This window comes from Chiloscyllium punctatum, chromosome 11, assembly GCF_047496795.1.
Source record: "Chiloscyllium punctatum isolate Juve2018m chromosome 11, sChiPun1.3, whole genome shotgun sequence".
In the NCBI taxonomy this organism is placed as follows: Eukaryota; Metazoa; Chordata; class Chondrichthyes; order Orectolobiformes; family Hemiscylliidae; genus Chiloscyllium; species Chiloscyllium punctatum.
In genome coordinates this window covers 73,399,383-73,415,627 of record NC_092749.1, presented here as the reverse complement: position 1 = coordinate 73,415,627, position 16,245 = coordinate 73,399,383, and the positions used below count along the sequence as shown (strand labels likewise).

At 39.6% G+C, this 16,245-nt stretch overlaps 1 protein-coding gene across 4 annotated transcripts in view; it reads right to left on the bottom strand.

The window, feature by feature from the left end:
- tiam2a (TIAM Rac1 associated GEF 2a) overlaps nucleotides 1-16,245 on the bottom strand; it is a 289,699-nt gene that overhangs the window by 146,789 nt on the left and 126,665 nt on the right. For 2 of the 4 annotated variants that reach the window (XR_011961891.1, XR_011961892.1), the window contains exons 18-20: nucleotides 13,091-13,159; nucleotides 11,372-11,617; nucleotides 8,165-9,407 (exon numbers count right to left, since the gene is read on the bottom strand). Coding sequence is in view for 2 of the 4 variants with exons in the window: in XM_072581040.1 (XP_072437141.1) it covers nucleotides 8,353-9,407; nucleotides 11,372-11,617; nucleotides 13,091-13,159 (1,370 nt within the window). In the remaining 2 variants the exon portion in view is untranslated. Of the gene's footprint in view, nucleotides 1-7,632; nucleotides 9,408-11,371; nucleotides 11,618-13,090; nucleotides 13,160-16,245 lie in introns of those variants that run through there. The other 2 variants (XM_072581040.1, XM_072581039.1) reach the window with 1 other exon arrangement.

Below are 16,245 nucleotides of genomic sequence, written 5' to 3'. Positions count from 1 at the left end.
CTCTGCTCATCAACTTTTCCCAAGGCTCTTCCGTTCATTGTATAATTCACTCTAGAATTAGTCTTACCTAAATGCATCACCTCACATTTGTCTGGATTGAAATCCATCTGCCATTTTTCCACCCAACTCTCCAGTCTATCTATATCCTCCTGTTTTCTATGACAGTCCACCAATCTTTGTGTCATCTGCAAACTTGCTGCTCATACCAACAGTGCCCTCTTCCAGATAATTTATGTATATTACAAACAACAGTGGACCCAACACTGACTCCAGCGGAATACCACTGGTCACCTTTCTCCATTTCGAGAAAACCCCTTCAACTACTACTCTGTTTCCTGTTGCTCAACCAGTTCTTTATCCACTTAGCTAGAACACCCTGCACACCATGTGACTTCACTTTCTCCATTAGTCTAAAATGGGCAACCTTATCAAACACCTGACTAAAGTCCATGTATATGACATCAACAGTCCTTCCTTTATCTATCAACTTGGTCACTTCCTCAAAGAACTCTATCAAGTTGGTAAGACATGATCGCCCCTGCACAAAAACCATGTTGCCTATCACTGATAAGCCCATTCTTTTCGAAATATAAAAAGATACTCTCTCTCAGTACCCTCTCCAGCAACTTCCCCACCACCGGCTCACTGGTCTGTAGTTACCCAGAATATCCCTATTACCCTTCTTGTACAGGGGGACAACATGAGCAAACTTCCAGTCCTCTGGCACCTCACTTGTATTTAAGGATGCCACAAAGATATCTGTCAGGGTCCCAGCTATTTCTTCTCTCGCCTCCCTAAGCAACTTGGGATAAATTCCATCCGGTCCTGGGGATTTGTCCACCTTAATAACCTCTAGCCTACCCATCACATCTTCCCTACTTATGTCAAGGTGATCTAGACTAATCAAACTTCTATCTCTAATCTCAAGATTCATCATGTTCCTCTCCTCAGTGAACACCGCTGCAAAGTAATCATTCAGAATCATACCCATTCTCTCAGGTTCGATAAAGCCTTCCTTCATTATCCTTTAGTAGATCAATCCTTTCTCTAGTTACCCGCTTGCTTCTTATATCAGAATAAAATGCTTTGGGATTCTCCTTAATACATCTCACCTACTCAACCTCTCTTCATAGCTAGCACCTTCCATACCAGGCAACATCCTCGTAAACCTTTCTCTGCACTCTTCCTGAAAATGTCATGAAACAGAATTTTAAAATACTTTTAAGGTACAGCAGGATAGATTCATGCTAAGCATGGAGATGAAAGGTTAATAGTGCAGGTTGGAATCTGGGCTTGAGATTACAAGCAGATTAGCCAGTATTTTATTAAATGGCAGAGAAGACTTGATGGATTGAAGGCCTACTCCTATTCTCAATAGATAGGTTTAGATTAGATTAGATTAGATTAGATTACTTACAGTGTGGAAACAGGCCCTTCGGCCCAACAAGTCCACACACCGCCCCGCCGAAGCGCAACCCACCCATACCCCTACATCTACCCCTTACCTAACACTACGGGCAATTTAGTATGGCCAATTCACCTGACCTGCACATCTTTGGAGTGTGGGAGGAAACCGGAGCACCCGGAGGAAACCCACGCAGACACGGGGAGAATGTGCAAACTCCACACAGAGAGTCGCCTGAGGCGGGAATTGAACCCGGGTCTCTTGCGCTGTGAGGCAGCAGTGCTAACCACTGTGCCACCGTGCCGCCCACGAAACACAGTAAGAAGGCAGCAGGAACAAAGAGCTAACACTGTCCATGTCAGCAGTATAACTTCAAGAACAAGGGACCTAGATAGGTTAGAAAGGAAGGAGGAAGGGATCAATGACCAAGAGGCATTGGGGTAAGGGCAACAAATTCATCCAGAGAGTGGTGGGAATCTGAAACTCTGCCTGTAAGGGTCATACAGGCTAAACCCCTCACATTTAACAAGTATTTAGATGTGCTCTTGCGAATCCAAGGCATACAAGGCTAAAAAATGGGTTTACAACAATTAGATGGCTGTTTTTGACTAGTGCATATGTGGTGGACTGATGGGTGTTTATCTGTGTTGTAGGCCTCTGTCACCATCAACATGGATGCAGTGCTGCAAAAAAAAGTTCAATGACTTCATGAGTGGTCCATGTTAATGAATGCATTTTCAGATGCCATATGCTACAAACACACCAGCTTTATTTACCACATGCCTGTCCCTCATCTACCAAGAATACCAAACAAGAATGACCTATACACAACAATCATAGGCTTACCTCATTCTCAGAGACTCAGCACTGCTGCAAATCTTATTCTCATCTTACAATACACACACTACCACACTTACAGGAACACTTGGGCCCATACTGGAAGTAGTAGTCTGAACCAGCATTGGCAAGACAAGGGTGCATGCTCTCAAAGCCATTGAAGGGATAAGCTGGCAGTCATTTGTGCAGCCACAATTGAGGTTGTGGTGCGAAAACCAAGGATGGCAGTTTGGTCCTACTTAACTTACCTTCATACAATTAATGTCTTCTGCATCCTATTATCCTGATTTGTCAAGCTGCAGATGGTGTAAACATGCACTTTCCCACCTTAGCTCATACAAACTCTATCCTAGTACTTACATCTTTTCAGATACCCAAGTTTTGCTAGATAAGAGTCTAACAGTGACCGTGAATCCATTGTCAGTCGTTGGAAAAATCCACTTGGTTGGACTCTGCCATCTTTACTCGGTCTGGCCTATATCTAACTCCAGACCCACAGCAATTTGATTGACTCTTAACTGCCCTCGAGGCAATTAGGGATGGGCAATAAATGCTGGCTCAGCCAGTGACACCCTCATCCTGTGAATGAATAAAAAAATGTCAATCTGGTGTCAAACCAGAATTTCAAGATACTTAAGAAAAATCACAACTCCAGATGTACACATGGTGAGTGACCAGGTATGAGGGGGTGCAGCCAGGTTTTGGGGGAAATGGATAGCGGCGATGTTAATTCCTCGGACGGAGAGGTTACAGGAGTTCTGCTGCAGAGAGCTCCGAAGGAGCAGCCAAAAAAGGTTGATGTACATCTTTATTGATCCACCAGTAGGTTTACCAGGAAAAGCGTTGCTACTGTCAGAAAACAAGGAGGAATCTGTCTCCAATCTGGTAAAGAGCTTTACACAGACATTACACCATTTCCTTTTTGGTGGGGAAATAGTGGAAAAACACTTGTGGACTCCACCATGTGCAGCATTCAATTGCTATTCTCTCATCTTCTGGTGTAGTGCATTGGATGGCTCCTGTTTGTGAGTGTTGATGTGAACGTTCTATTTGAAGTCATAAAATGTCAACTCGTTGTCATTCTTACTTGGACAGTTTTAGATTCAGGGTCTTGAGAAGCCTGCATTTTGTTTCCCCTTAGGAGGTTAGTTAAGGTAACATCCTAAGGGAGTGCAGGTCATTGAGAGGGGCATGCATCGCCTGTTCCATCTAGGTAATAGCAGTTATATTCCCACCACTGCTAGTGTCCTTTCTGCTGATGGTCAACCAGCCTAGACTGCTGCCACCCGCACAGAGGTTGCGCAATCTGCCTAAGAGAATCGTTTAAAGTTATCCACCATCTTAATTTATAAAAGTCAGCGCCTTCTACCAGGCATGTTGCATTGCTACTCCAGTAATGTGAAGATCTACTAAAATAAATCAAGGAACTGTGGATGAAAGTCTGAAACAAAAATATAAATTGCTGGAGGAGGGTTACTGGATACAAAACATTAACTGCTTTCTCTCTACAGATGCTGCCGGACCTGCTGAGCTTCTCCAGCAAATTGTGTTTTGTTGAAGGCATATTAAGCCTGGCAAGGACACTAAAAGACAGCTACTAAGGACAATTAGATATAGATATAAGGATAATTAGTTCACTTTTGCTTAGAATATTGGTTGGTATGTTGGATGAAATTGATTTGGAATGATTGTTTTGTGGTGGCTTCTGTAGCAGCACTGTGGTCAACAGGATGGCAAGATATGTTGTACAATAGGAGGGGCTTGTGACGCACTCAATGGAACAGTTGTATGTGGCTATCAACAGCTTTGCCAGAAAAGAGATGAACAGTACTAGCCAACTCTTCTGTTCCATCTCTCAAATTACTTACTGTACCCCTGACAGAAAGAGCTATGACCTCATGACAGTTCATTCTTCAGGTAGTCCAAGCAGTGGGATTTTTGCTTCATGACTCCAGTGTTTTTTCAATGGCTCACAATGCACGCATGCTGATCATTTGTGGTTGGATTGCAGAATGGAATCATGAGCTAGGTGTGAAGCAGATAGTCCTAGTCGCCAGTAAGTACCCTCTGATTTGATGTGGTGTTTGAAAAACTAAGGCAATGGCAGATTGGTGATTGCTGCATTGATGATAGGTATGACATCTGAGTGTAATCACACACTAAACGTGCATACAGTGCTTGAAAACTTTTGTTGCCGAGTTGGATCCCAGCATAGAAATGCAGTGCCATGGCCACTTACTTATAGCTGATGACGTTGACTCCCATGGAAGCTCATTATTGCAGTAAAGCTTATGCATACTTTACTTGTTTCTCTTTGTTCAGAGTGCAGAGTGAACTTCTGTTTCTTGGCATAGAGTGCACCTGTCATCTCTCAGCTGCAGCAATAGACAGCAAACACGGAGATGACAAATATGCTTCATGCGCTAATTTAAAAGCCAAAGAAGAAGAAATGGACGACTATGGTCACATGAACATCCAGTATTAGCAAAGTTATTTCCTGGTCGAGTGAGAATAAGTGGCAGAGTTCTTTGAGTGTCTCATTTTGTAAAGCAAAAATGACAAATCCACTGTTCTCACCATAGTTGACTGCTTCTTGCTAAAAGTCCTTTGTCCTCCCTCTTAAAATAGCGTGCCCTCATCCTTACTGAATTTTAGCAAGAATACCTCTCGACTAAAATCAAGTGGCCAGACCAAAACATTTGCATGCACATTCAAAGACTTTCCTATCTTTAGTGCTGGGCAATAAGTACTTCTTCAACTCTTCTAACCACCATGAATTTCCACAAACTTGAACAGAATTGCAACTAATTTGCAAGTTGACAATTATCCCTTTAAATAGAACTGAAGAACTGAAGCAAGGGTGGGTGGGGAGGTTCATCTTGTTGCCATACGCATGTTCAGCTGTCTATGTTAGCTTGGCAACGAGACTGAAATGGCAACACTGGCACCACATCTGTTACACATGAAAGATGTAACAATTTGATTAATGTGTCGACTTCCAGGGCAAATACCGCCAGTAAGTTGCTGGGTGGAAAGTACTGCAACAGAAATATGCAGGTGGTGCAACATCATTTTGTTATCAAAAAGGCACCAAAACCAAAAGAGCCCAATTCTGCAGTACATATCAGTTTAGACAAAAAAATTTAGAAAATGTTTTTGTCTGTGGACAAGAGGGTTAAAACAAAGATTTTACCAAACTGTCTAAAGTCTGAATTGAGAGTAATGTTACATAATAGTGAGTATTTTGCTCATGGCCAGCACTGTAAGAAGTAGTGGCAGCACAGCAGGATGCACAATTTGATTCTGCACTTAAGTTATTTTTGGTGAATCTTATTGCTTACTGGTACATATTTAATATATTTAGTCATCTTTAACAATGTAGCAGCTGGAGTATGCTTGAGTTCACAAGCTCTGAGATCCAATAAGATCATGGCTGAATTTTGCATTCACTCTACTTTCCCACCTTATGTCAATTTTCCGCTATTCCCTTCATTTTCACACAAAATAGTTACCTAGATTCCAACATAAGACGTGTAGCTGGATAACCTTGAGGCTCGGCAACATAACCAAAAATACTAGAAAGGATTGTGAGATGGTAATATAGCAATAAAAAGTTACAAATTCTTAAAATGATAGTAACATCAAATACATTTTTCTTCAGATGATGGTTGACCTGCTTTTTCTGCTCAGTATTTGCAATTTTTGACTTATTTTTCATCTCATACCACAATTATTTCTGAACTTATACCTACAATAGGTTCTAATATCCATAATGAATAGACAAATATATAAATTTTAAAATCCTTATGCTATAAATAACTAACAGTATCCATTAGCAGGCACTAACTAAATCTTGGAACTGGGCATTTTCTGTTATGGACAGTAAGTTAGGGGTATGTGGTGACTTAATGGTAGAAGCTCTGACACCATTTCTTGCCACTCAACTGCTAGAAGAATACAACTTACTTTCTCCCTGGCACACAGATATTTGAAGTTTTGCCCCTTCATTCCCAAGCTCATCATTCTTCAATATTTCTACAAAGTAATTTTCTCCTAATGTGTGAAAATCTGCATTGATTGCAAGTTTTGTTTACTTTCTTTTTGCCAAATACAGTCATTGTCATTAACAATCCTAAAATTACATTTGAAAAAGGTTTCAACAACAGCACTGAATTCCACATGTTTGCAAATCTGTTAAAATTTTACTACGGGCACATGAATACCTAAAATATTTTTGTGAAATACAGATTTAGGTAAATCAGCTACAAGTTCAGATCCAAACAGAACATCTTTTAAACTCTCAGACTAGTGCTTACTTATGAAAAAAATACTGTAATAACAGTCAATAGTGACCAGCTGTACAACTAAAACAACAAGCACTCTTATTTATTGGAAAATACAACTATGGGAAACACAAATAGAAGTAATTGATAGAACATTGACCTGTACACAGATCCAAGATTCAAAGCAGTAAGTTAAATCAGAAGGCTCTGGCTTCCAAAATTCTGTAGGCATAAATAATTCGATAATACAGGAGGAAGATTACATTTTATGGTGAAACTGGTATAAAATCTGGCTCTATTAGTAGTGTTTTCAATACAGACTGATGGTCGACCACTTAATATTCATGAATCCCTGTACAATCTTGCCTTTCATTCAACTAGCTGAAAAAGTCACAAGAATTTCTTTTAACAAGAGCAAACAAACTTTTAAGGCATTGCATTAACCAATGCTGCCTAACATGTTCCAATATTACGATGGCTAAAGCACATGTGAAATTTGGTCAAGCCTATTTCACATAATACTCAATGTGCTCTTATACTAGCATTCAACTGAAATAAACATTAGTCCTAGCCAACAATTCATTTCATTTTTGTTCTTTATCAATCTGTCTAAAGGACAAAATAATTATGGAGATTTTCATTTAAACAGATCATAGCTACACAGGTCAGATCAGCACTTTCCTCCCTCTAGAAGGGTGAAGATTAGGTTTAAAGGCCTGTTTTATTCTAGCTAGTTTCACATCAGTTGGACCACCAGATGGAGTGCTTTACAGATGCAAAATTTTCATCTCAATGGAAGGAAAATTTAAACACCCAATTTGGCCCGCTCACTGGATAACTCGAATGGCATAGGGCAAATTGCATCAACCACACTTTTACTGGAAGACTCAGAAAAAAAAAAGAGATGGTGAGATGAAAGGCAATTCTAAAGAAAAAAATCTCAACTTCCACAACACTGAGTGGCTCTGGACTCCTTTCCCCCATTGCTACTTAATTATTTTCTTTAATTATTTTCCTTACATTTTTCCTGATGCTAAATCAAATCACCATTTTTTGATGGCACCTTTCCTTTGCAAAAAAAAAACAGATGAACTGAAGATCACAACATTATCAAACAAACGTTTTATTAGCATCTAAAAACAGAATGCACCCAACATTCAAATGACTGTTTTTCAGCCGTTACTCACTGCAGTACGAGGGACAAATCACAAACATTTATTATTCTGGGATTAACAGAGACCAGACTATAAGAGAATTAAAATATCTTTTTTGTTTTTACAAAACAGAAACGTATTACAATTTTTTTTCTACACCTCAGTACTGCACTGCTCACTGTGAATGGGCTAGGCGATTGCTGTCAACAGGATAAAACATGAAACAGTAACTCCTTTTTGTCAAAGCATTAAATTTAAATATTGTAGCAGTTTCAGGGAATGGAAAAATTCAGATTATGCCTTTCTGACAAGTATTACTATCTCCACTTTTATTCCATCCCAGCTGTAACAGCTACAAATTTACCTATCTTCCATAGGAAGATCAATTTAAAATTTTTTTTTGGCAAGCTATTATATCTTCCTCAAATTAAAAGAAATGTGGGAGTTCTGGCCTCTAAGCATGAAAAAAAAATGTCGTTACCTACCGTGTTCAACTAAAGAACAACAGTCTGTACAGGTCAGTTGTACACATTAACTTCAGTTATTAGAGTGAAAGGATGTACATCGGATTAAATTGTCTCGCAGACAACAGTGACTTTTCTCAAGTTCCAGTCAACCATTTTGTCCACTGCAGATGACCACCTATACAAAATATTGCCATACCGTATGACAATTATGTCCCCTCGGTATCTGTGTTTTCGGTTACAGGTTGATTTTCTAAGTCATCCTTCTCCACACTTCCATCTGATGGAGATGCAAGGTTCACAGACACTTCAGGGTCATTGTTTGCGAGCTCCTTGTTTGGTGTCTGGCTGTTTGTTTCTGAGAAGTCACCATTTACCCGAGGCCTATCATCAGGTTTTTGGTGATCAGTGGTCCCTTGAAAATAGTCAAACCTATGCCGAGGAGGAACCCAGTGATCTTGCTCTCTGTCTCTTCCAAAACGGTTTCCATTTACATCTCGGCGAAAGCCAAAATCTCGGTCGTCACGATCTCTCTGGCGTTCCCAAGGCCTACTGCGATCATCAAGATCCCGATGGGTTTCCTGATCAAAACTCCGGTTCCATATCGGACCACTTCTTCCATCAAACCTGAAATTTCTTCCACTATATGCTTCATGATCATCATGAAAACCTTTAGGACCACCAAAGGGCATGGCACGACGCTCACGTTCATCAAAATCTCTCGAGCCCCATCTTTGGTCAGGACCAAATCCAAATTGATCACGTCTTCCAAGACTGTCGCTGTTATCCACTGGTGGGAAGCGATAATCCCGATCACCTTCTTGTTGTATGCTGTTGCGCTGAAAAGAATGATCATTTCCAGTAGATCTTCTTTCATCTGCAGTACCTTGGCTTGCATTAGTACTGCTCTCAGAACTGGGGACTGCAGATCTTGTAAATGCTCCTTCAAGCCTACTGAAAGAACTTACTGGTGGAAAGGGAGCTCTGGACCCTGAGTGAAGAGGTCTGTCAATTGATAACGAAGGAGGCATGCTTTGCTGAGGGGGCAGGTTCGGCTGAGGGGGCAGGTTCGGCTGAGGGGGCATCAGCAATGGAAACCGCTGTCCTGGCGATGGTGGCATCATTCCGGGACGCACGTCCAGTGGGAGTACTCCAGGTATCCTTGGTCCAACCATACTTGGAGGTGGCAAATTGGGTAGTCCTGGTGCAGGTGTTGATGGTTGCAATCCCAGAACTGACCCAGTTGAAACTGTACTTTGAGTTCCTGCAACAGTAAGGACTCACAATAAATAGGATGCTTTGGGCCAGATGAACACAATCATATTCTATGTCTACAGTATCGAGGTATGTATTATAATGTATATTGAAGCATTAAACCGGCTGGCAGTATTCGTTTTTATTGTCCATGTTTACATACAAACATACATATTAAGAGCCTGAGTAGACCATTTGGCTCAAGCTCCTACTCCACCATTTCATAAGACTATGACAGACTTGATCATGACCACAACTATCCTTTTCTGTCTACTCCCTATATACCTTGAAACCCTCCCACAGGAAAAATCAGGAGGGGCATGGATAAGGTGAATAATCAAGGTCTTTTTTCCTTGGGGGAGGGAGTTCAAACTAGAAGGCACAGGTTTAAAGGGAAAGGGGAAAGATTTAAGATGGTCCTAAGGATGGTGTGTGTATAGAATAAGCTGCCAGAGGAAGTGGTGGAGGCTGGTATAATTACATTTAAAAGGCATCTGGATGGCATATGAATAAGGAGGGTTTGGAGGGATATGGACCAAATGCTGGCAAATGGGACCAGATTAATTTAGGATATTTGGTCGGCATGGTTGAGTTGGATGGAAGCGACTGTTTCCATGTTGTACATCTCTAAGACTCTAATTTATCTCACTCAGCTTCAAGTATTCACTGACGCAGCCTCCACTGCTCTTTGAATAAAAAGAATTCCAAAGGCCAACAACTCTCAGAAAAAACGTTATCATATTGATCTTAAACTGAAGATCCCTTAACAGTGAACAGTTTCCCTCAGTTCTAGTTTCTCCCTTAAGGAGTGTACTCTCAGGAGTCAAAATGTTAATTCACCTTAGGATCTTTTATGCTTCTAAAAAGAACATTTCCCATTCATCTAAGCTTCAATGGTTAGAGGCCCAACTTTACTCCTAAGAAAAGCCTTTCACCCCAGAAATAAGCCAAGTGAACCTTTTTTGAACAGATCTGAATGTCACTCTTCACTAACGAGACTGAAACAGTACATATTTCTACAAATGCGGTTTTATCAATAGACTCAACAATTGTAGCAAAATGTCCCTACAACTAACAAAATGTTGACAACTCCATCACTATTGTAGTGGAGGGTGGGGGAACAATTGAGATTGGTTAAGTTGCTGCAGAAACACCAGAATCATTTCATTCAATCAAATAACACATTGCTAAACAACTGCATGTCACTAGCAAGTCACATCGTTTTCGATCTACCTTTAAATCACAATAAAATCTACTTATTGAAGCTGACATCATTATAACTTTGTGATTGAGATAAGGTCATTACATTGGGAATCAAATATTCTCGACAAGCTATTAAATATAAATCTATGGCTGATCATGCACCCTATGTATTGAAACATGCATGCGATTCTCTAAATAGCCCAAAATGAAACAAAGCAACTACAATAGACTATTGTGTCTTCCTATAAATGTGTAGCTTTGGATGTGCAACACTGACAATGCAGTTCAACTCAACAGATGTCACACTGTCACCTTGTTGATGGTGAGCAACTGTGCCAATGCCCTGAAATACCAAAATATAAAAACTTAACATTTATGTCTCATTATTTCAACCAAATGGAAAGTTAAACCTCTATATACTGTTATAATACTGCTATTACAAAACATTATGTTTAAAGAGACAGCCAGATTTATGTATCTCTGGTGGAAAAAGATAGCTAAAGTTATATCTAATGAAAACAGAAATTGCTCATTTTAAAATTAAACAAAAATAAACATTGCATTTTCAAAGCAGAAATCATTTCCTTTCAATCCAAATGTCAGATTTCAATTTATGCATAACTAAGCGTTCTCACAGCACATAATTTTCACTCAACTAATAGTTGTTGTGGATAAGGGAAAAAGATTGCACAAGGTATCAACTGTATTAACGGAGATAAATTTGTTGCAATAACTAAGATAGTGTAAAAATGTTTCAAAAGAACTACATACCTGGCCCAGAAGTAGATGTTGTTTCAGATGATGACGTTTGGCTACCTGTGCGTGGTGCCCCTAAGTCATTTGATCCACCTGGACCAGAAGAGAGAGGCTGTGTGCCAATTGGATTAAACATACTCCCTGGTGGAATACTAGGAGTTGGGAGATTGCTGTGCCCAGAGCCTATGTGTGAAAGTAGGTTCCCAAACGGGGAATCCTTTGTACTGTCTTGGGTGTTGGAAAGAGGCGGGCAAACTAGAGCTGCAAAATAATTTTTTTGCACTATTAATTTTAGACAACAAACTTGAGAATAATCTTCAAACAAAATTGAGAACAATCTACTTCATTTCCACAGTTCAGAAAGTATGCATTCAGGGATGAGAGTGAACGAAGACAAACTGGTCTGAAAATTTGCCAAAGGATTCAAGTAATTTTAACATCTTTTATGCTCTGCAGTGAATGTAAATGTTTCTAGGCCACTTCTAAAAGGTAGAATTGTTAGACTTCAGGAGGATAGGAACAATAGTCTTCCTTAGGGTTATCTCTATAACTGGCAAACTAATGGACCATGTTTATGCATAAAATCACTAAAGTGACCTTAGCATTCAATGCAGTTAGTTCAGGTCATAAAAGACACAAGTCTATAACAACATAAGAGCGTGACCATGCTAGATTTTGCAAACACGGTGAAGGAAAGGACTACGGCAGTGATTCACAAGCTATTTTCCAATGTGACCCGTTCACCATCATTGTTTCAAGGGAAATTCTTGTTGGGCAACAAATGCCAGCTTTGCCACTATCTACATCCCATGCAAGAATGTGTAAAATTAAGACATTCAAAAATTAACAAGCTTAGATGCCAGCAAAAACTAAACAATTTGGCAGCATTGTAGTATTCAGTATATATTTAATGTTTGCATGTTATACAACAGATAATATAGGTAAGTATCAAAATTCTTCAAGTATTTATAAAACCATTACTTGATATACTCATATAGGATTCAATCAAGTTCTCCAATCCCTTGGTGATAGAAAGCTTAATGAAGTCTTTCTGTCCACTACCACTATGTAACCAGCTCCTTTCCTCTTTCCACATCCGACCAACTTACCAAAAACCCCTCCCATTCATTCCCCTCAACCCATTCGGCAATCTTGCCAACTAAACTCTGCTGAGATTTGGGAGCCTTGTCGCTCTCTACACTGGCTAAACTGTGCAGACATGTGAGTGTTGGTTGCTCCTTCCGACTTGCGTTCAACTGTTTCCCAAAGCGAGCTGAGACTAAGTTTCTGCTGTTTCTTCCCACTGCTATCTGCTAAAATCCGTACCTCAATCAAGCAGCCAGCAGATCTCACCTCTGCCAGGAGATGAGCGGTTACTCCTTTGTGTCTGCTTCTGACCTCAGTACTAGCAAAGATTTCCAGACTTTCAAATGCTCTCTCTTCCCAGCTTTGACCATGGAGTAATTAGCAATAAAGGCAGAAGGGAGGCATAGGCAAGAGTAAAAAAAACTTAAACAGCTTGACCTCTTTATTAAAAAGTTAAAATTCCATCTAAAATGAGGATTTCTCATCCCTGATGCATTCATTTGTTCTTAATAAATAATAATCCATCAGAATGAAAAAATGAAGTCTTTTAAATTTCTCTTTAATTAACCTTCTGTAAACTAGTGCAGTAACAGCCATCAAAAATTGAGACAAACGTAAAGCAACCGTGAATATTTTAAATATACTCACAGGTTTGCACTGGAGGAATAGAAGGCCCAACAACTGGAGGTGGAACGACTGGTGGCGGTGGTAGGTAACCTGCACATGGGATTAAAAGCAGTCCTTCAGTATTGCAAGCTGTAATTTATTTTGCTTTGCCTAAATCAGAGTAAGATCTGTAGGGTTAGTTTAATTCAATCATATACATAATAATTTAGCGAGTTTTGAGAAGATTTCTAGCTTAGGTTGAGGTTCTGGATGTAAGTTTGCTCACTGAGCTGGAATGTTTGTTTTCAGACATTTTCTCACCATACTAGATAACATAAGTGAGCCTCCAGTGAATCCACAACATAATAATTTAGATAAATTACTATTGTAACAAACATAACTCAATGTGTGCTAATTCAGCCAAATGACTGAAATGAACCATTTTGAATTTTGTTAAATAGCATCTGCCTTTCAAAAAATTAAGTAAAGACAGGCAAGTACAAATTACTTAATATTTGTCTACCCTACACAACTTTGGAGTCAATTCAGCAACTAGTTATTTATTCTAATACTTTTTACATCGGCAGCTATTAAAGATGTACTAAAATATTGTAGCACAAGTCTTTTAACTTTCTCCATTTGGAAGTTATTTGCATGCTAATGCTTTCTGTATGGAAGGTTCGCTTCTAGCTTCAATAGCATAAGCATTTTCTGTTTTAGGGGGTACAATATGCTGTGTATAAGGTAATGAGAGCTGACAATCAAACAAACATCCAGCCCAAATCAACTACATGTTTTTAATCCCATCTTACAGTTAACATGAATGAATTTCATGATTATTTAGCATCCTTGGTCAATTTAGAGTCATGGAGATGTACAGCATGGAAACAGACCCTTCGGTCCAACTCAACCATGCCGACCAGATATCCTAAATTAATCTAGTCCCATTTGCCAGATCTTGGTCCACATCCCCGTAAACCTTTCCTATTCATATACCCATCCAGATGTCTTTTAAATCCTGCAATTGTTCTAGCCTCCACCACTTCCTCTGGCAGCTCATTCCATACACGTACCACCTTCTGCATGAAAAAGTTGCTCTTTAGGTCCCTTTTATATCTTTCCTCTCTCACCCTAAACCCATGTCCTCTAGTTCTGGACTCCCCCACTCCAGAGAAACAACTTTGCCTATTTATCCTATCCATGCCCCTCATGATTTTACAAAACCTCTATAAGGTCATCTCTGAGCCTCCGACACTCCAGGGAAAACAGTCTCAGCCTATTCATCCTCTCCCTATAGCTCAAATCCTCCAGCCCTGGCAACATCCTTGTAAATATTTTCTGAACCCTTTCACGTTTCACAACATTGTTCCAATGGGAGGGAGACCAGAATTGCACACAATATTCCAACAGTGGCCTAACCAATGTCCTGTATGGCCGCAATATGACCTCCCAACTCCTATACTCAATACTCTTGACCATTAAAGGAAAGCATACCAAACGCATTCTTCACTATCCTATCTTCCTGTGACTTTTCTTTCAAGGGACTACGAACATGCACTCTAGAATGTTACCATTAAATGTATAAGTCTTGCTAAGATTTGCTTTCAACTGATATACTTTCTATTTTAACTCTTACAACAATTTAAATCTTACAATTAACCTGAATAATCTGCAGCTACATACTTTGCCACAATTACCTGAACAATTATTAACTAAATATATTTTGTGACCAATTTAGAATTCACGAGCCTTCAACTCTATTCTATTATTAAAAAACTAAACACCTAAACTTTATTGCACTAAAAAATTGGGAAAGAAGGACAAGAGGTTACTATAAATAATAGGAATCATTGCAAATACACAAATCAGTCAGCATCTGTAGTCTAAGGAAGTTTGATTGAGAAAAAAAAATCTTTTAACACAATGAATAGTTTAGGTCAGGAATGCACTTCTTGGAAATGTGGAGGAGGTGGGTTCAACTGAAGCAATGCAAAGGGTACTAGATGGGTAGTTGAATAGAAACAATGTGCCAGAGTACAGCTAAAAGACAGAAGAATGGCACCAAGTCACAATGCTTAGTGGGTAGCTGGTGCAGACACAATGGCCACCTCCTGTACAGTAAAACAATTGTGATTCTTCACTAATCATGATTTATCAAGCATGATCTCTGATCCCTCGATAAAAAAAGGTAAACACCATACGCTTAGTTAAAAATCAACTGGGACCTTGCGTTCATGTCACAGTACAGGTGACCCATTGTACTATACATGTATATATATATATACATACATACATACACACACACACACACACACACACGCGCGCTCACACGTACACTTCCACAGTCATTGCCTCTCACAAACATATACCCCTTTACACTCACTCTCACTCAGACACTCAACCCCCAACACCCCCACCTCCCCCACACACCCACACGCACACATACACATAAAAGTTTGTGGGGTGAATTTGTATTTGCAGAAGTACATTTTATTTTGCTCAAAAACTGCATGAATCTATGTAAGATTCTATAAATCCATTTTTTAGATTAGAATCAGTCCGACTATTGTGGCACAGAATCTCACACAGGACAGCTCACACCTTCAATGCATGTTCTGGGCCGACATGACACCAGTTGTTAAAGTTCACTTGAGAACGCAACTTTTAAAAAAAGTTTTGCGATTTACATAAGAAAGAACTGAAACCAATGTGGTCATTCTAAAAGATGAGAGACTTAACAAACAATCCAGGTCTTTTTCAATACATAATTTCAGTTACATCACACTGTAAACGTTTGCTGTAAATTCTGTACCTTACGAGCTTATTCTCCACAACCACCTGATGAAGGAGCAGTGCTCTGAAAGCAAGTGCTTCCAAATAAACCCATTAAACTATAACCTGGTGTTGCGCGATTTTTAACTTTGTACATCACAGTCCAATATCTGTATCTCCAAATCACGGCCATACGCATACTCCAAATCACGGCCATACGCATACTTCACTAATAGGGAGGCTCAAATGTTGTACTTTCCTTTACCCAGAGCTGACGGATCCACTCTGCTCCTACTTTGTTTTTATTTCCGATTTTCTGCTTTTACAGCTCCACACACTCACTAACTCCAGACAACCTTTTATTCTTCCCAATGTCCATGCCTTTGCTTGGGGTTCGCCTGTCTTTTCATTTACCATTTTTGTAG